Here is a 21,082-nt window from a genome sequence, read left to right on the forward strand (position 1 = left end):
GAGATGGGGTTTGACCATGTTGCCCAATCTGGTCTCAAACTCCTGACCTCAAGTGATCCACCTGCCTCAGCCTCCCAGAGTGCTAGGATTACAGGTGTGAGCCACCATGCCCAGCCCATTGTACACTTTTTATTGCATGTTACGTGTTGTTGACTCAGGGTTCTGTTAATTCCCTCTGTAGAGGGGACATTAGCTCTACCAGGTAATTACACATAATTACATATAATGGAAAGGCACAATACTGAAAACATGATAATTGGATCAAGTGAACAGAATAGAAATCCTAGAGTTATACCTACAAATGGGAATATAACTCATGGTTAACATGACATGTCCAATCGTTAGGCTAAAGATGGACTGTTGATAACATTATCAGATAGGTAGCAATTTTGGAAAAAGATAAAGTCCAATCTATAGCCCATGTACCATATAGGATAAATTACAATAAATCAAATAATTTAATTTAATTCTTAAAAATACAACGATAGGCCAGGCGCGGTGGCTCAAGCCTGTAATCCCAGCACTTTGGGAGGCCGAGACAGGCGGATCACAAGGTCAGGAGATCGAGACCATCCTGGCTAACACGGTGAAACCCCGTCTCTACTAACAATACAAAAAACTAGCTGGGCGAGGTGGCGGGCGCCTGTAGTCCCAGCTACTCGGGAAGCTGAGGCAGGAGAATGGCTTAAACCCAGGGGGTGGAGCTTGCAGTGAGCTGAGATCTGGCCACTGCACTCCAGCCGAGGCGACAGAGCAAGACTCCCTCTCAAAAAAAAAAAAAAAAAAAAAAAATACAACGATAACAGCACTAGAATAAAACATGGGAGAATTCCTCCATAACTTTGGTTTGGGGAACGCTTTTCTAACTAGGACTCAGAATCCAAAAACTAGAAAAAGAAAAGATTAACACATTTTACCACATAAAAATAAAAAAACTTCTGCATGGCGAGAAACACTTGTTTGTAAGCAAAGTCTGAAGACAGATGACAAACTGGAGTAAAGTATGTACCACTCATAAACAAGGAAAGAGCTTATTATTTCTCTAATATAGAGAACTTTTAGAGAAAAAAAGATGAATAGCCCAGTAGAAAAAAGGCCAAAGGACCTGAATAGAGAGTTCACAGAAAAGGAAATATAAAGGGTTCTTCTAAAAAGAAAAGTACTAAACTCACAATTAAAGAAATGTCCACTAAAACTCTATGGTAGTAGAGTTTATGACATAGAGTTTTAGTGGACATTTCTTTCTTGTTAGATTGGTAAAAATAAAATGTTTTGACAAAGCACCCTGTTAGTGAGTCTGTGAGGAGAACAAAATGGTCTAACTGCTTTCAAGGGCAATTTGACATCTACCAAAATGTATTTTCCATTTTGACCCAGCAATCCAACTCCTGGTACTTTTTCTTACAGATGTACCCATATTTGTATGAAATGATAAATTCACAGTAGCATTCATTGTACCGTTGTTTTTTTTTTTTTTTTTTTGAGATGGAGTCTCGCTCTGTCACCCAGGCTGGAGTGCAGTGGCCGGATCTCAGCTCACTGCAAGCTCCGCCTCCCAGGTTCACGCCATTCTCCTGCCTCAGCCTCCCAAGTAGCTGGGACTACAGGCGCACGCCAACGCGCCCAGCTAGTTTTTTGTATTTTTTAGTAGAGACGAGGTTTCACCATGTTAGCCAGGATGGTCTCGATCTCCTGACCTCGTGATCCTCCCGCCTCGGCCTCCCAAAGTGCTAGGATTACAGGCTTGAGCCACTGCGCCCGGCCTGTACCGTTGTTTATAATAGCCAAAGACTAGAAATAATGAATCTATAGGTTTAACTGATAAACCATCAGTGTTAATACAAATAATTGGACTATATATACTTATGTAAAAATAAGGAAGCCATTCATCACAGATACGGCAAGATACTTTGAATTTAATAAGTGGAAAAAAAAAAACAAGTACCAAACAGTGCATATATTATAATATGTTACCATTTGTATAAAAGCATGAAAAATTATATGTATGTGTTTACTTATAAAGGTTTTTTATAACTTTTTGCACTCATGGGGGCAAGAGGTGGGAGACAAAATGGAAAGGATAAACATGAGGCAAGACATCTGAATGTATACCTTTTTAGTTCTTAACCATTTAAGAAAGGAAAAGAAAAATATAAAAATATGCCAGGTGCAGTGGCTCATGCCTGTAATTCCAACACTGTGGGAGGCCACAGCAAGAGGACTGCTTGAAACCAGGAGTTTGAGACCAGCCTGGATATAAAGACCCCCATCAGTACAAAAAAAAAAAAAATTAGCTGGGTATGGTGGCACATGCCTATAGTCCCAGCTACTTGGGACACTGACATGGGAGAATCAATTGTGCCCGGGAGTTTGAGGTTGCAGTGTGAGCTATGATCTCGCCACTGGACTCCAGCTCGGGTGACAAAGAAAGATACCCCACCCTTACCACCCCTCCCAGAAAAAAAGAGAAAGAAAATATAAAAATAAAACTTGTTATTAAGTTTTATAATTTTCTCTAGCCATTTTTAGCTACTTAGATTTGGTGATGCAGTAGAAAGAGAGATGGATTTATCAAGGATTCAGGCTTTGTCAAGCAAGTGCAAAATGAGAGGGTTAAGGGAGCTCATGTTGGGAGTGATTATAAAGTTAAGTGATTAGTTGAGCATGGAATTTAAGTTGGATAAGAAGAGGGAGAAGAGGCACGGAGTGGGTGAGTGCCAATGTGAAGGGGATCAGAGAAGGATACTTGATATTTTGGAGGTGATGCAGTTATTGCTAATCACAAGGTCTAGAGTAGTAACGTGGGGAGTGAGTACAGTAGAGTGGAAGATAAGCTCATAGAAAAGTAGAAGAGGTTAAGGAATTGGGCCCATGATGTTAGAAGAACTCAGTATACGGATATTTGAAATCACTGGAAATTAAGATTAGTAGTATTAGAGTTAGTGATACTGAGCCAGGAGCGAAAATTCCTGAGGGGCAAAAACCTGCATGTGAATATATCACTGCAATGGAGAGAGAGATAATACATGGTATAGACTGATGAAATGATGACATTATATTTTAGAGAAGGGGCCCAGGTGCGGTGGCTCACACCTGTAATCCCAGCATTTTGGGAGGCCGAGGCAGGCGGATCACTTGAGGTCAGGAGTTTGAGACTAGCCTGGACAACATGGTGAAACCCCTTCCTTACAAAAAATACAAAAATCAGCCAGGTGTGATGGTGTGCACCTGTAATCCCAGCTACTTGGGAGGCTGAGGCACGAGAATCGCTTGAACCCAGGAGGCAGAGGTTGCAGTGAGCTGAGGTCATGCCACTGCACTCCAGCCTGGGCGACAGAGTGAGATTCCATTTCAAAAAAAAAAAAAAGATTTTAGAGGAGGAAAGACAGTTGTCTGACATCAACGATTAGAAACAAGGAGGACAGTGGTACGAAGGCTGTGGGAGAAAAAAAAAGCTACCACTTGAGGTGTCCTCAGGGAATGAATAGTTAATTAAATCACATGTGGGAAATCTTTGAACTTCACAATTTTGAGTTTTCCGGTGAGATGTGATAGGAATTGGTGTTGGGTGATCTCATTGAGCAGACAGACTTTGCTGTGTGACGCTTTAGCATTAGATGGAGATAGGATTAGTGCTTGCATGGAAAAACTGAAGATCTTGCCAGAAAATATATGATCACCAATTACAAACTCCAGTTTTAGATTGAACAGCATATGTTAGACTTGGGTCACATCTATGAGAGTCTGGATCATTCTACATTAGTATTCTTTAGTTTAGGAACATAGTAAATATACAGGGAGAGGTGGTGGATGGTAACAGTTAAGACCTCTCAGGTGTAATTACAAAGCAATGGAATACATACCTTAGAAAATACCTTAGAGATTTTATTCACCCCAGAGATTCAAGCTTAAGATAATTATTAAATCTTTTATTGTAAGATTAAATGAGGCTGGGTGCAGAGGCTCATGCCTGTAATCCCAGCACTTTGGGAGGCCAAGGTGGGAGGACTGCTTGAGCCCAGGAGCTCAAGACCAGCCAGGGAAATATAGTGAGATCCCGTCTCTTAAAAAAAAAAAAAAAAAAGGCCGGGCGCGGTGGCTCAAGCCTGTAATCCCAGCACTTTGGGAGGCCGAGATGGGCAGATCACGAGGTCAGGAGATTGAGACCATCCTGGCTAACATGGTGAAACCCCGTCTCTACTAAAAATACAAAAAAAAAAATTAGCCGGGCGAGGTGGCAGGCGCCTGTAATCCCAGCTACTCGGGAGGCTGAGGCAGGAGAATGGTGTGAACCCGGGAGGCGGAGCTTGCAGTGAGCTGAGATCCGGCCACTGCACCCCAGCCTGGGCAGCCGAGAGAGACTCCGTCTCAAAAAAAAAAAAAAAATTCAAATGTTATGTTACCAATAAAAATCATATTACAGTTACAATAACTATTCTAGATAATAAACCAACCCAAAATTTAGTAGATTAAAACAACAATCATGGTTGGGCTTGCAAATCCACAATCTGAGCAGAGCTCAGTAGGAATGGCTCACCTCTGTTCCGTGTGGTATCAGCTGAAATGGTCTGATTGGGAACTACATGACCCACTTTCTTTTTTTTTTTGAGACGGAGTCTCGCTCTGTCACCCAGGCTGGAGCGCAGTGGCCGGATCTCAGCTCACTGCAAGCTCTGCCTCCCGGGTTCACGCCATTCTCCTGCCTCAGCCTCCCGAGCAGCTGGGACTACAGGCGCCCGCCACCTCGCCCAGCTAGTTTTTTGTATTTTTTAGTAGAGACGAGGTTTCACCGTATTAGCCAGGATGGTCTCGATCTCCTGACCTCGTGATCCGCCCGTCTCGGCCTCCCAAAGTGCTGGGATTACAGGCTTGAGCCACCGCGCCCGGCCTAACCCACTTTCAAGATAATTCCCTCACATGGCTTGCAAGCTGTTGCTGACTGTTGTTTAGGGAGGCTTGGTTCCTTTCCCCATGAGCTATCCCATGGGCTGGTTAGGCTTCCTAGGAACAAGGTGGGTGGGTTTCCGGAACGAACATCCCAAGAAAGTAAGGCAGAAGTATGATATGTTTTTGTGATCTAACCACGGAAGTCACATAATCACTTCTGCCATATTCTATAGGTTGAGTAAGTCTATAGGTTGAAAGATGTCCTTTCAGGTTCAAGAGAAGGGGACACATAACTTTACACCAATTGGAAGGGGGATGTCAAGATTAAATTGAAGAAGAATATATGCGACGCAAGATACAGCAGTGTCTATCTATGGAAAATATAGTCTGCACCAGATGTCTACTAAAGAATTTGCAGGAAAACTAAAAATGCCTATGGCATGTTAGTCATAATCATGAAGTAAAATTTTCAAGTTATTTTTCTCAAGATAGAGATTTTAATTAGACATTTTGGAAAGATTTAAACATTTTTAACTATTTAATTTAATTGGGAGCCTGTACTTATTTTCTTAATTTTGAGATGACTGATAAGCAGGAGTTTCCCACCTATACAAGAAGATGTGTCTGCAGAAATTGAATTGTTTAAGAACATGTGGGCACTCCGCTTCAGTCACACTAAATTCCTCTTTGACCCGTGTCCCAGGCTTAGCCTATATATTCAGTAGACTGTCTCCTTTCTTGCAGTGCCTTCTTTTAGCACCTCTCTTTTCTTTTTAAAAATGTTTCTTATAATTTCAAAAATAGTACTATGATTTGTCATTTTAGGAGTTGGTGATGTTCAGAGATGTGGCTATAGATGTCTCTCAGGAGGAATGGGAATGCCTGAACCCAGCACAGAGGAATTTGTACAAGGAGGTGATGTTGGAGAATTATAGCAACTTGGTGTCACTTGGTAAAGTTATCTAAAAATTAAGAACCTGACAATTCAGAATTCCTCTAACAATTCACAATCTACTTGGAATTTCTTCTTTCTCCCCTATTAATTTAGGGCTAGCTTTCAAATAACTGGATGAATTTTCTCTTTATGTATTGTAGAAACAAGCACAGCTAAATGGAGGGACATTTTCATTTTCCCCATCCTTACATGTTCTTTTGGTCCTTTCTTATCATAACTCTTCTTTGGTGTTTAAGGGGCAGAATTGGAAATCTGCAATGTTAAAGCATAACGCTGTCAAAGAAAGCACTGTGTCTTTTTTTCACGTCCACTGTACTTAATCTACCAGTGTACTAGCATAAAATTAAAACTAGACACGTGGGTTCCAGGAGTGAAGCTTTTTTCTTTCCTGGGTAACAGAGTGGTAGGCTGGAGTAATAAAGGTTAATTTACTATTCTCAAAGGAATACCACTCCATTTCCTATAATAAATGTCCTCTTTCATTTTTTATTTTATTTATTTGTTTTTTGAGATGGAGTTTCGCTCTCATTGCCCAGGCTGGAGTGCAATGGCGTGATCTCAGCTCACCGCAACCTCTGCCTCCCAGGTTCAAGCGATTCTCCTGCCTCAGCCTTCCGAGTAGCTGGGTTTACAGGCATGCGCCACCACGCCTGGCTAATTTTGTATTTTTAGTAGAGACATGTTTTTTCCATGTTGGTCAGGCTGTCTCAAACTCCTGACCTCAGGTAATCACCCGCCTCGGCCTCCCAAAGTGCTGGGATTACAGGCGTGAGCCACCACACCCGGCCTTTTAAATTTTTTCTTCTTTTTTTGAGACAGAGTTTCACTTTTGTCACCCAGGCTAGAGTGCAATGGCGCATCTCGGCTCACCGCATCCTCTGCCTCCCAGGTTCAAGCAATTCTCCTGCCTCAGCCTCCTAAGTAGCTGGGATTACAGGTGCCCGCCACCAGGCACTGCTAGTTTTTGTATTTTTAGTAGAAACAGGGTTTCACCATGTTGGCCAGGCTGATCTCGAAATTCTGATCTCAAGTGATCCACCCGCGTTGGCCTCCCAAAGTGCTGGGATTACAGGCTTGAGCCACCATGCCTGACCTGTATTCTCTTTTAAATGATTTGCCTTTGGAAGTTATTTTTTAAGAACTTTGTACAGTTAACATTTAAAAAATATGAGGCCGGGTGCAGTGGCTTATGCCTGTAATCCCAGTACTTTGGGAGGCTGAGGCGAGTGGATCACCTGAGGTCAGGAGTTTGAGACCAGCCTGGCCAATATGGGCGAAACCCCGTTTCTACTAAAAATGCAAAAATTAGCCAGGCACTGTGGTGGGTGTACTGTAATCCTGGCTACTTAGGAGGCTGAGGCAGGAGAATCACTTGAACCCGTGAAGTGGAGGTTGCAGTGAGCCGAGATTGTGCCATTGCACTCTAGCCTGAACAACAAGAGCAAAACTCCATCTCAAAAAAAAATTTTTAAAAACAGTATCTCAGGAAGCTTCTTTTTTTTCCTCACAACAAAATAAGAGAAAGCTTACATAAATTTAAGTACTATTTTATCGCCTATTTGTTTGCTTGGTTTGTTATGATCCTGTGTTCATCTGAATATGAGGATTTCATCTCTTCTCCTTTATTTCCTCTGTATCCCTTATCAAGTACCATTTTTATCTGTGATTTATTTTTATTTTAATTAGTTCTAAATTACTGTATTTGGATACATTCATTTCCATCTCATCTCAATTTCTTTTCTTATAACTAGGACTTTCTGTTTCTAAGCCAGCCGTAATCTCCTCATTGGAGCAAGGGAAGGAGCCCTGGATGGTTGTGAGGGAAGAGACAGGAAGATGGTGCCCAGGTGAGTGAACAAGCACAGGAAGCCCTTGCAGGGAGCAGACCAGCTGGTCAGAATGTTGGGTTGGCAGGGTTATTTTAAATCAAATACTTAGGGAAAACCTGATTTCGAAACATATTACAAACCTATAGTAATCAAACAGTGTGGTACTGGCATAAAGGTAGACTTGTAGATTAATGGAATAGAATAGAGAGCCCAGAAATAAACCCTTGCATAAATAGTCAAATGAATTTAGACAAGGGTGCCAACACTTCCATGGAGAAAATTGGATTATCCACAGGCAAAGGAATACATTTGTACCCTTGTCTTATACCAGATAGAAAAATTAACTCAGAATGGATAAAAGACCTAAATATGAGATCTAAAACAATAAAAACTCTTAGAAGAAAATATTGGAGAAAAGCTTCATAACATTGGATTTGGCAATGATTTATTGTGTATAACGCCAAAAGCACTGGCAGCAAAAGCGAAAAGAGACAAATGGGACTACATCAAACCTAAAAACTTCTGTACATCAAAGGACACAATCTACAGTGTTTATTAATTTTTGTTTGTTTGTTTGTTTGTTTTGAGGCGGAGTCTCGCTCTGTTGCCCGGACTGGAGTGCAGTGGCCAGATCTCAGCTCACTGCAAGCCCCGCCTCCCGGGTTTACGCCATTCTCCTGGCTCAGCCTCCCGAGTAGCTGGGACTACAGGCGCCCGCCATCTCGCCCGGCTAGTTTTTTTGTATTTTTAGTAGAGACGGGGTTTCACCGTGTTAGCCAGGATGGTCTCGATCTCCTGACCTCGCGATCCGCCCGTCTCGGCCTCCCAAAGTGCTGGGATTACAGGCTTGAGCCACCGCGCCCGGCCTGTTTGTTTGTTTTGAGACAGGGTTTTACTCTATCATTCAGGCTGGATGTAGTGCAGTGGTGCAAACTCGGCTCACTGCAACCTCTGCCTCCCTGGCTCAAGCAATCCTCTCACCTCAGTTTCCTGAGCAGCTGGAACTACAGGCACATGTCACCATGCCTGGCTAATTTTTTAAATTTTTGCAGAGATGAGGTCTCACTATATTGCCCAGGCTGGTCTCGACCTCCTTAAGCAATCCTCCCACCTCAGCCTCCCAAAGTGCTAGGATTACAGGCATGCGCCACTGTGCCCAGACTGTTTATAATTTTTTTGAAAAGATTCAGGCTGGGCTTAGTGGCTCACACCTGTAATCTCAGCACTTTGGGAGGCTCAGGTGGGAGGATTACTTGAGCTTAGGAGTTTGTGACCAGTCTGGGCAACATAGCAAAAGCCCTGTCTTTACAAAAAATTAAAAATTAAAAAATTAGCCAGGCATGGTGGTGCATGCCTGTAGTCCCAGATATTCAGCAGACTGAGGTGGGAGATCATTTGAGCCCAGGAGTTTGAGGCTACAGTGAGCCAAGATTGTACCACTTTACTCCAGTCTAGGTGACACTGCAAGATGCTGTCTCAAAATAAATAAATAAAAGATTCATACAAGTTGCTTTGCTAGGTGATGGGAATACATTTTTAAAGTGTTATAGAGACATTTTCAATCTAGTAGGGGATCAAGAATACATGGATGGATATTCTAATAGAATCACTAGGCAAAAAAATAGTGTTGATTAGAAATTAGGAAAATTAGAGAAAGTAATATATGACTGTATTGAGGAGGTAGAGATGGCAGAGGGATGATTGAGAAGAAAGGAGATCAACCAGGAAAGTTTGGGGTGTGTAGGCCAAGAGCAGATCCATTCTATAGGCCAGAGTTCTTTGATGATGTCTATGACTCATTGAAGCGCTATAGGCTGAACGTGGTGGCTCGCGCCTGTAATCCCAGCACTTTGGGAGGCCACGGTGGAAGGATTGCTTGAGCCTAGGAGTTTGATACCAGTCTGGGCAATATAGTGACACCCTATCTGTAGCCTAGCATGCACCTGTAGTCCTATCTACTCAAGAGGCCGAGTTGGGAGGACTGCTTGAGACTGGGAGGTCAAGGCTGCAAAGAGCCATGATTCTGCCATTGCACTCTAGTAACAGAGCAAGACCCTGTCTCAATAAATAAATAAATAAATAAATAAAGTGCTACAGAACTGTGAGAGAATACATTTTTTTTGTTTTAAGCCACCCAGTTTGTGGGACTTACTGTTGATGGCACCCCTAGGAATCTAATAGAGAGGAATCATGGAAAAATGATACATATTCTCATACATGTTTTAATGTAAAGATAACATTCTTTTACCAGTTTTTAAATACCTGGTTAGGCTTTTTCCTTGGCATGGATTTTCTTTTTAAAAAAAACTTTTATTTTGAAGTAATTATGGATTCACAAGAGGTTGCAAAGAAATGTACAGGGGAGTCCTCTGCACCCCTTTTGCAGCTTCCCCCAGGGTTAATACCTTACCCAACTATAGTACAATACCATACCAAAAAATTGACATTGCTACAATTCATAGAACTTACTCAGATTTCACCAGTTATACATGCACTCATTTCTGTGTGTATATTTATAGCTCTATGCAGTTTTATCACATGTAGTCTTGTGTCACCACCACAACAGTCAAAGTACTCAACAATACCATCACAAGACTCCCTTGTGTTACCTCTTTATAGCTATATTTGTCCCATTTCTCTTTTTCCTATCCCTTGTGATATGGTTTGGCTGTGTCTCCTCCCAAATCTCATCTTGAATTATAGCTCCCATAATTCCCATGTGTTGTGGGAGGGACCAGGTGGGAGATAATTGAATCATGGGGGCAGTTTCCCCCATACTGTTCTCGTGGTAGTAAGTGTCACAAGATCTGATGGTTTTATAAGGGGTTTCCTCTTTCGCTTGGCTCTCATTCTGTCTTGCTTGCTGCCATATAAGATGTGCCTTTGCTCCTCCTTTGCCTTCTGCTGTGATTGTGAGGCCTCCCCAGCCACGTGGAACTGTGAGTCCATTAAACTATTTTCTTTATAAATTACCCAGTCCCAGGTATGTCTTTATCAGCAGCATGAGAACAGACTAATACACCTTGGCAACCACTGTTCTGTTCCCTGTATAATTATGTAATTTCATAAATGTTATATAAATAGAATCCTGCAATACTTGTCCTTTTGAAAATGGCTTTTTTTCTTTTATTTCATATACACATACACATATATATGGGTTTTTTGTTTTTTACATTCATGTACAAACTTGTACATGAAAATAAGTCTTCATTTGTTTACGATAAATGCTCAAGAGTGTAGTTGCTGTGTAGTGTAATAAGTTCATTTTTAGTTTTTCAAGGAGCTGCTAAATTATTGTTGACAATCTTTGTACCATTTTACTTTCTTACCAGCAATGTATGTGTGATCTAGTTTCTCTAATCATAGCCAGCACTTGGTGTTCTAATTGTTTTTCATTCTAGCCATTCTAATAGGTGGGTAATTATATCTCATTGTGGTTTTAATTTGAATTTCCTTAATGGCAAATAATGTTGAACATCTGTATGTGCCATCTGTCTATCCTGTTCAGTGAAATGTGTCTCCATGCCTTGTGCCCATTTTCTAATTTGGTTGGTTTTATACTGTTGTGTTTTCAAAGTTCTTTTTGTATCTTAGACAGAATGCCTTTGTTGGATATATGACCTGCAAATATTTTCTCCCAGTCTGTAATTTGTCTTTTTTTTTTTTTTTTAAGCAAGGTTTATTGTGAAGAGTGAAAGAACAAAGCTTCCACAGCATGGAAGGGGACCCCAGTGGGTTGCCCTGTAATTTGTCTTTTTATCCTTTTAACAGGGTCTTTACAGAGCAAAAGTTCTTAATTTTGATGAGGTCTAATTTATCTTCTTTTCTCTTGTGAATTGTGTTTTTGGTGTGTGTATGTGTATTTAGTGTCAAGTCTAATAATTGTTTGCCTACTCAAAGGTCCTTAAGATTTTCTTTTTTAGACATTTTATAGTTTTGTTTGTTTGTTTGTTTCTGGTGACGGAGTCTTGCTCTGTCACCCAGGCTGGAGTGCAGTGGCGTGATCTCAGCTCACTGCAACCTCTGCCTCCCAGGTTCAAGCGATTCTCCTGCCTCAGCCTTGCAAATAGCTGGAATTACAGGCACGCAGGCACGCGCCACCACACCCTGCTAACTTTTGTTTTTTTTTTTTTTTTTTTTAGTAGAGATGGGGTTTCACTATGTTGGCCAGGCTGGGCTCAAACTCCTGACCTCAGGTGATCTGCCCGCCTCTGCCTCCCAAAGTGCTGGGGTTACAGGCATGAGCCACCACGCCTGGCCAGAAATTTTATAGTTTTACATTTTTCATTTAAGTTTGTGGTTCATTTTGAGTTCATTTTTGTAAAGTTGTGAGATTTAGATCAAGGTTCTTTTTTTTCTATGGATTCCCATAGCATTTATTTAAAAGTTATCCCTTCTCAAGTAATAGCTTTTTCACCTTTGTCAAAAATTAGTTGTGCACATTTGTGTGGCAGTCTCTCTCTGCATTCTCAGTTCTGTTGCATTGATCTTTGTGACCATCTCTCTTCTAATGCCACCTTTCATGATGGCTGCAGGTATGTAGTAAACCTTAACATTGGAAGGAGTGATTCTTCCCACTGTGTTATTTTTCATAATTATTTTGGCTATCCTTAGGACCTTTTTCTTTCCATATAAATTTTAGAAAAGCTTGTCTGTATCTACAAAAAATCTGCTGAGATTTTCATGGGAATTGTGTTAAGTCTATAGATGAAGTAAGAGAAAACACCTTTGTTCTGTTCAGTCTTCCAAAGCATGAACACAGCATGCCTCTCCAAATATTTTTGTTTTTCTGATTTCTTTTATTAACATCTTACAATTTTCATCATATAGAATCTGTACAAGTTTTGTTAGTTTTATACCTAAGTATTTCATTTTCTTTGGAGCTAAGTATTTCATTTCATTTGTAAATGACATTGCATTTTTATCTTTGAGTGCAGTTAATTTTGTATATTAATCCTGTATTTTGTGACCTTACTCAACTTGCATATTAGTACTAGCTTTTTTTTCTTAGAGATTCCTACTTATAAACAGATTATTTACAAATAGATAATTTTGTTTTTTCTTTTTTTGTAATCTATGCCTTTTATTTCTTTTTCTTGCCTTATTGGAGTGGCAAGAACTTCTAATACTATGTTGAATAAGGGTGGTAAATGTGGTCATCCTGTGTTTTCCCCATTTTGGAGGGAAAGCATTCAGACTTTTAACATTAAGTATGATGTTAGCTCTAGGAATTTTGTAGATACTTTATATTATAAGGTTGAGGGAGTTCCCCTCCTTAATGCTCTGGGAGGTTGTTTTTTGAATATGAATTAGTGTTGATGTCATCATGTTATTTTTCTTATTTATCATATTTATATAATATATTGAACTATTTTAAAATATTAAATTAGCTTCTTATACCTAGACTAAATCCCACTTAGTCGTGGAATATTATATTATGCTTTTTATTCATTGTTGGGTTGGATTTGATTTGCTAAAATTTAGTTAACAATTTTCTCATTTAAGTTCATGAAATATATTGATTTGTATTTTCTTTGTTGTGTCACTGTAGTCTTGTTTTGGTATCACAGTAATACTGGCCTTATAAAGTGAGTTGAGAAGTGTTGTCTTTTCTTCTGTTTTCTGGAAGAACTTGTGTAAAACATCATATGAATGTTTGGTAAACTTCTCCAGTGCAACTGTCTGAACCTGGAGATTTCTTTTTGGGAGCTTTTTAATTATAAATTCAATTTATTTAATAGCTGTAGGACTATACAGATTACCTATTTTATCTTAGTAGAGTATTGGTAGTTTGTGATTTTCAAACGTTTGGTCCATATCTTCTAATCTGTTGAAGTTATAAGTGTAAAGTTGTATGTGGTGTTCTTACTATTCTGTATATTCATATATATAAAGGATGTATATATGTATTTATAATTGTTTTGAATATTTTTTCCTTTGAGACTCCCTTTTTGACCCATGGATGATGATGATGATGGTGATGATGATGATGATGATTTAAGACAGAGTCTCACTCTGTCACCCAGGCTGAAGTGCAGTGGCAATCTCAGCTCTCTGGAACCTCTGCCTCCCGGGTTCAAGTGATTCTCCTGCCTCAGCCTCCTGAGTAGCTGGGATTACAGGTGCCCACCACCACACCGAGCTAATTTTTGTATTTTTAGTAGAGACGGGGTTTCACCATGTTGGCCAGGCTGGTCTCGAACTCCTGATGTTGGGATCCACCCACCTCAGCCTCCCAAAGTACTGGGATTACAGGCGTGAGCCACTGTGCCCAGCCGGATTATTTTTTAAATTTTTTTTATTTGAAAAATACAAATTGTATGTATTTATGGTCTACAATATAATGTTTTGTTATACATATATATTGTGAAATGATTACATCTAGCTAATTACCATATCTATTACCTCACATGCTTCTTTTTTTGTTCTTCCACAATAGTTGTCTTAGAAACTTATTTTTTGTGTATGTGGGAGAGCATTTAACATCTACTCTCCTAGCAGTTTTTAAGTTTACACTATACCGTTTCAGCTGGGTGCGGTGGCTCAGGCCAGGCACGGTGGCTCAGGCCAGGCATGGTGTCTCACACCTGTAATCCCAGCACTTTGGGAGGCCGAGGCAGGTGGATTACCTGAGGTCAGGATTTCAGGACCAGCCTGGCCAACATAGTGAAACCCGTCTCTACTACAAATACAAAAAATTAGCTCGGCATGATGGCCCAGCCTGTAATCCCAGCCACTCAGGAGGCTGAGGCAGGAGAATTGCTTGAATCCGGGAGGCAGAGGTTGCAGTAAGCCAAGATTATGTTATTGCACTCCAGCCTGGGCGCCAAGAGTGAGACTCTGTCTCAAAAAAAAACATAAATAAATAATAAAATATACTGTTTCAAGAGAATTTACAATTGATTGGCAAAGCCTTTTTGTGAAGCATGTTTTAAAGTCTTTGTCAGATAATTCCAAATGTGAGTCATCCTTGTATTTGCATTAGTTGATTGCCTTTTCTTCTTCAGATTTTGGTTCTCTTGGTTTTTGGTATGACAAATGATTTTCAGTTGTACCTTGGATATTTCAGTTATTATGTTTCAGAGTCTTGATTCTATTTAATCAATTTGAGTAAGTAGTTATCCTGTTAGATTTAGGAAAGATCTGATCTACTTTTGTAGGCTTTAGTTCCAATGCAAGTTTAGTTTTCAGAACCATTACACTGCTATTCTGATCTGCTCCATACCTCTCGTTCTGCTGGGGCGGACAAGCATATGAGGAGATGTTCAAAATCACTAGCTATTAAGGAAATGCTAGTCACAGTCACAATGAGGCTGGGCATGGTAGCTCATGCCTGTAATCCCAGCATTTTGGGAGGCCAAAGCAGGTGGATCACTTGAGGTCAGGAGTTCAAGATCAGCCTGGGCAACATGGTGAAACCCCATCTCTACCAAAAAATACAAAACTTAGCCGGGCATGGTAGCATGCGCCTGTAGTCCTGGGTACTTGGGAGGCTGAGGCACAAGAATCACTTGAACCTGGGAGGCAAAGGTTGCAGTGAGCTGAGATCGCACCACTGTACTCTAACCTGAGTGACAGTGAGACTGTGTCTGAAAAACAAAAACAAAAATGAAAACAAAAAACGAAAAAAACCACGTAATGAGATATCACCTCACACTCAATAGGATGGTTAACTTAAAAAAAAATACATAACAAATGTTGGCAGGAATGTGGAAAAATTGGAACCTTTGTGCACTATTGGTGGGAATGTAAAATGGTACAATGTATTAGATCATTCTTGCATTGCTGTAAAGAAATACCTGAGACTGGGTAATTAGAAAAGAGGTTTAACTGGGTTATGGTTCTGCAGGCTTTATAGGAAGCATGGCCCTGCTCAACTTCTAGGGAGGCCTCAAGGAGCTTTTATTCATGGTGGAAGGCAAAGCAGGAGCAGGCACTTTACATGGTGAAAGCAGGAGTAAGAGAGAGAGTGGGGGAACGGGGAGGTGCCACACTCTTTCTTTCTTTCCTTCTTTCCTTCTTTCTTTTCTTTTTTTGAAACGGAGTTTTACTCTTGTTGTCCAGGCTAGAAAGCAATGGTGCAATCTCAGCTCACTGCAACCTCTGCCTCTCGGTTTCAAGTGATTCTCCTGCCTCAGCATCCTGAGTAGGTGGGATTACAGGCACCTGCCACCACACCCAGCTAATGATGTTTTTTTTTTTGTTTTTTTTTTTTTTTTTGAGACGGAGTCTCGCTCTGTCACCCAGGCTGGAGTGCAGTGGCCGGATCTCAGCTCACTGCAAGCTCCGCCTCCCGGGTTCCCGCCATTCTCCTGCCTCAGCCTCCTGAGTAGCTGGGACTACAGGCGCCACCACCTCGCCCGGCTAGTTTTTTGTATTTTTTTAGTAGAGACGGGGTTTCACCGTGTTAGCCAGGATGGTCTCGATCTCCTGACCTCGTGATCCGCCCGTCTCAGCCTCCCAAAGTGCTGGGATTACAGGCTTGAGCCACCGCGCCCAGCCTAATTATGTATTTTTAGTAGAGATAGGGTTTCACCATGATGGTCAACCTGGTCTTGAACTGCTGACCTCAGGTGATCTGAGTTTCACCGTCCCAAAGTGCTGGGATTACAGGGGTGAGCCACTGCACCCGGCCCACACACTTTCAAGGACCAGATCTAATGAGAACTCACCATCATGAGGATAGCACCAAGGGAATGGTGCTAAACTGTTTATGAGAAAACCACTCGCATGATCCAATTACCTCCCACCAGGCCCCACCTCCAACACTGGGGATTACAATTCAACATGTGATTTAGAGGGGATACACATATCCCAGCTGTATCATACAGCCACTGTGGAAAACAACATGGTAATTTCTCAAAACATTACAAATAGAATTGCCATATAATCCAGAAATTCTACTTCTAGGTATATATGTAAAATAATTGAAAGTAGGGATGCAGACTGATGGGGTTTTTTGTTTTGTTTTGTTTTGTTTGTTTTTGTTTTTGAGGCAGAGTTTCACTCTTGTTGTCCAGGCTAGAGTGCAATGGCGGGATCTCGGCTCACAGCAAGGGCCGCCTCCTGGGTTCAAGCAATTCTCCTGCCTCAGTCTCCCGAGCGACTGGGATTACAGGCAGGCGCCACCACGCCCAGCTAATTTGGTATTTTTAGTAGAGATGGCATTTCTCCATGTTAGTCAGTCTGGTCTCCAATTCCGACCTCAGGTGATCCGCCCGCCACAGCCTCCCAAAGCATTGGGATTACAGTCATGAGCCACTGTGCCCGGCCTTTTTTTTTTTTTTCGTGACAGAGTCTTGCTCTGTCACCTGGTGGAGTGCAGTGGCACGATCTCAGCTCATTGAAACCTCCACCTCCTGGGTTCAAGCGATTCTCCTCCCTCAGCCTCCCGAGTAGCTGGGACTACAGGCACGCAGCACCATGCCCAGCTAATTTTTGTGTTTTTAGTAGACACAGGGTTTCATCATGTTGGCAAGGATGGTCTCCATCTCCTGACCTAGTGATCCACCCACCTCGGCCTCCCAAAGTGCTGGGAGTACAGGAGTGAGCCACCGCGCCCAGCCGCAAACTGATGTTTTTACACCCATGTTCATAACAGCATTATTCAAAATAATCAAAAGGTGGAAGCAACCCAGTGTCCATCAATAGATGAATAGATAAACAAAATGTGGTGTATGTATACAATGAAATATTATTCAGCCTTACAAAGGAAGGACATTGGGCTGGACACGGTGGCTCACCCCTGTAATCCCAGCACTTTGAGAGGCCAAGGCGAGTGGATCACCTGAGGTCAGGAATTCAAGATCAGCCTGGCCAACATGGTGAAACCCTGTCTCTACTAAAAATACAAAAATTAGCCAGGCATAGTGCTGAGCGCTTATAGTCCCAGCTACTCATGAGGCTAAGGCAGGAGAATCTCCTGAACCCTGGAGGAGGAGGTTGCAGCAAGCTGAGATCGCACCACTGCACTTCAGCCCAAGCCACGGGAGTGACTCTGTCTCAAAAAAAATAATAAAATATATAAAAAGGGGCCGGGCGCGGTGGCTCAAGCCTGTAATCCCAGCACTTTGGGAGGCCGAGACGGGCGGATCACAAGGTCAGGAGATCGAGACCACCCTGGCTAATACGGTGAAACCCCGTCTCTACTAAAGAATACAAAAAACTAGCCGGGCGACGAGGCGGGCGCCTGTAGTCCCAGCTACTTGGGAGGCGGAGGCAGGAGAATGGCGTAAACCCGGGAGGCGGAGCTTGCAGTGAGCTGAGATCCGGCCACCGCACTCCAGCCTGGGCGATAGAGCCAGACTCCGTCTCAAAAAAAAAATAAAATAAAATAAAAAATAAAAATAGGCCGGGCGCGGTGGCTCAAGCCTGTAATCCTAGCACTTTGGGAGGCCGAGACGGGCGGATCACAAGGTCAGGAGATCGAGACCATCCTGACTAATACGGTGAAACCCCGTCTCTACTAAAAACTACAAAAAACTAGCCGGGCGAGGTGGCGGCGCCTGTAGTCCCAGCTACTCGGGAGGCTGAGGCAGGAGAATGGCGTGAACCCGGGAGGCGGAGCTTGCAGTGAGCTGAGATCCGGCCACAGCACTCCAGCCTGGGTGACAGCGCGAGACTCCATCTCAAAAATAAAATAAAATAAAATAAAAATAAAAATAAAAAGGAAGGACTCTCTGACACATGCTGTAACTTTGAAGAACCCTAAGGACATTATGCCACGTAAAGTAAGCCAGTCACCAAAAAAAAATGCTGCATGATTTAACTTATATGAGGTGTTTAGAGTAGTCAGGTTCACAGAAACAGAAAGCAGAATGGTGGTTGCCAGTAGCTGGGGCTAGGAGGGAATGGAGAGTTGTTCATCAGTATAGAGTTTCAGTTTTGCAAGATGCAAAAGTTCTGAAAATTAGTTGCACAACAATATGAATACACATACGACTACTGAAGTATACACTTAAAAATGGTTAAGGTGGTAAATTCTATTTTATATGTTATTTTACCACAATTTTTTTTCTAAAAATACTAGAGGTATATTGTAAGACTAGCTGTGTAAGGGTTGTATTTAAGCCTACAGAAAGAGTGTAGGTTGAGAGGAGGGCTGGCCAGAGACATTCCAACATTTAGAGGTCAGGGAGAGGAGGAGGATGTGTTAAAGGGAACTGAAAAAAAGTGGTCAGAGAGGTAAGAAGATAACCAGGAGAATATGTTATACAGGAAGCAAAGGGATTGATTAGGTGTGTTGTGATGCTGAAGAGTTAGGTAGAGTAAGAATGGGTGCTTGAACACTGATTTTGGCAAGGTGATTTTCTTGGTGACCTTAGCTAGAGCTGTTTCAATACAGTTCTAGGAGTTGAAATATATATGGGAGCGGACTACAGAGAAAATGGCTAATTTATACAGTCATTTGACTTAAGACAAAGGTAAGGAAAGGATGGTCTTTTCAGTAAATGATACTGAGTCAATTGGGTATCTGGAAAAATAGAAAGGTTGATTCTGACCTCACACCAGAAAATGTAATCCAGGTGGATTATAGATCTCAATAGGAAAGATAAAACAGTTAAATTTCTAGCCGGCTGCAGTGGCTTACGCCTGTAATCCCAGCACTTTGGGAGGCCGAGGCGGCCAGATCACCTGAGGTCGGGAGTTTGTGACCAGCCTGACCAACATGGAGAAACCCCATCTCTATTAAAAATACAAAATTAGCCAGGTGTGGTGACGCATGCTTGTAATCCCAGCTACTTGGAGGCGGAGGCAGGAGAATGGCGTAAACCCGGGAGGCGGAGCTTGCAGTGAGCTGAGATCCGGCCACCGCACTCCAGCCTGGGCGATAGAGCCAGACTCCGTCTCAAAAAAAAAAAAAAATAAAATAAAAATAAAAATAGGCCGGGCGCGGTGGCTCAAGCCTGTAATCCTAGCACTTTGGGAGGCCGAGACGGGCGGATCACAAGGTCAGGAGATCGAGACCATCCTGACTAATACGGTGAAACCCCGTCTCTACTAAAAACTACAAAAAACTAGCCGGGCGAGGTGGCGGCGCCTGTAGTCCCAGCTACTCGGGAGGCTGAGGCAGGAGAATGGCGTGAACCCGGGAGGCGGAGCTTGCAGTGAGCTGAGATCCGGCCACAGCACTCCAGCCTGGGTGACAGCGCGAGACTCCATCTCAAAAATAAAATAAAATAAAATAAAAATAAAAATAAAAAGGAAGGACTCTCTGACACATGCTGTAACTTTGAAGAACCCTAAGGACATTATGCCACGTAAAGTAAGCCAGTCACCAAAAAAAAATGCTGCATGATTTAACTTATATGAGGTGTTTAGAGTAGTCAGGTTCACAGAAACAGAAAGCAGAATGGTGGTTGCCAGTAGCTGGGGCTAGGAGGGAATGGAGAGTTGTTCATCAGTATAGAGTTTCAGTTTTGCAAGATGCAAAAGTTCTGAAAATTAGTTGCACAACAATATGAATACACATACGACTACTGAAGTATACACTTAAAATGGTTAAGGTGGTAAATTCTATTTTATATGTTATTTTACCACAATTTTTTTTCTAAAAATACTAGAGGTATATTGTAAGACTAGCTGTGTAAGGGTTGTATTTAAGCCTACAGAAAGAGTGTAGGTTGAGAGGAGGGCTGGCCAGAGACATTCCAACATTTAGAGGTCAGGGAGAGGAGGAGGATGTGTTAAAGGGAACTGAAAAAAAGTGGTCAGAGAGGTAAGAAGATAACCAGGAGAATATGTTATACAGGAAGCAAAGGGATTGATTAGGTGTGTTGTGATGCTGAAGAGTTAGGTAGAGTAAGAATGGGTGCTTGAACACTGATTTTGGCAAGGTGATTTTCTTGGTGACCTTAGCTAGAGCTGTTTCAATACAGTTCTAGGAGTTGAAATATATATGGGAGCGGACTACAGAGAAAATGGCTAATTTATACAGTCATTTGACTTAAGACAAAGGTAAGGAAAGGATGGTCTTTTCAGTAATGATACTGAGTCAATTGGGTATCTGGAAAAATAGAAAGGTTGATTCTGACCTCACACCAGAAAATGTAATCCAGGTGGATTATAGATCTCAATAGGAAAGATAAAACAGTTAAATTTCTAGCCGGCTGCAGTGGCTTACGCCTGTAATCCCAGCACTTTGGGAGGCCGAGGCGGCCAGATCACCTGAGGTCGGGAGTTTGTGACCAGCCTGACCAACATGGAGAAACCCCATCTCTATTAAAAATACAAAATTAGCCAGGTGTGGTGACGCATGCTTGTAATCCCAGCTACTTGGGAGGCTGAAGCAGGAGAATCGCTTGAACTCAGAAGGTGGAGGTTGCATTGAGCTGAGATTGCACCACTGCACTCCAGCCTGGGCAACAAGAGCAAAACTCTGTCTCAAAAAAAAAAAAAAATTACATTTCTG

At 41.9% G+C, this 21,082-nt stretch overlaps 1 protein-coding gene across 1 annotated transcript in view; it reads left to right on the forward strand.

Moving 5' to 3' along the window:
* ZNF461 (zinc finger protein 461) overlaps positions 1-21,082 on the forward strand; it is a 61,765-nt gene that overhangs the window by 27,842 nt on the left and 12,841 nt on the right. The window contains exons 4-5 of the mRNA XM_033225926.1: positions 5,713-5,839; positions 7,594-7,689. Coding sequence (XP_033081817.1) covers positions 5,713-5,839; positions 7,594-7,689 — 223 coding nt within the window. The remainder of the gene's footprint in view (positions 1-5,712; positions 5,840-7,593; positions 7,690-21,082) is intronic.

This window comes from Trachypithecus francoisi, unplaced genomic scaffold (genome assembly GCF_009764315.1).
Source record: "Trachypithecus francoisi isolate TF-2019V2 unplaced genomic scaffold, Tfra_2.0 Lachesis_group12, whole genome shotgun sequence".
In the NCBI taxonomy this organism is placed as follows: domain Eukaryota; kingdom Metazoa; phylum Chordata; class Mammalia; order Primates; family Cercopithecidae; genus Trachypithecus; species Trachypithecus francoisi.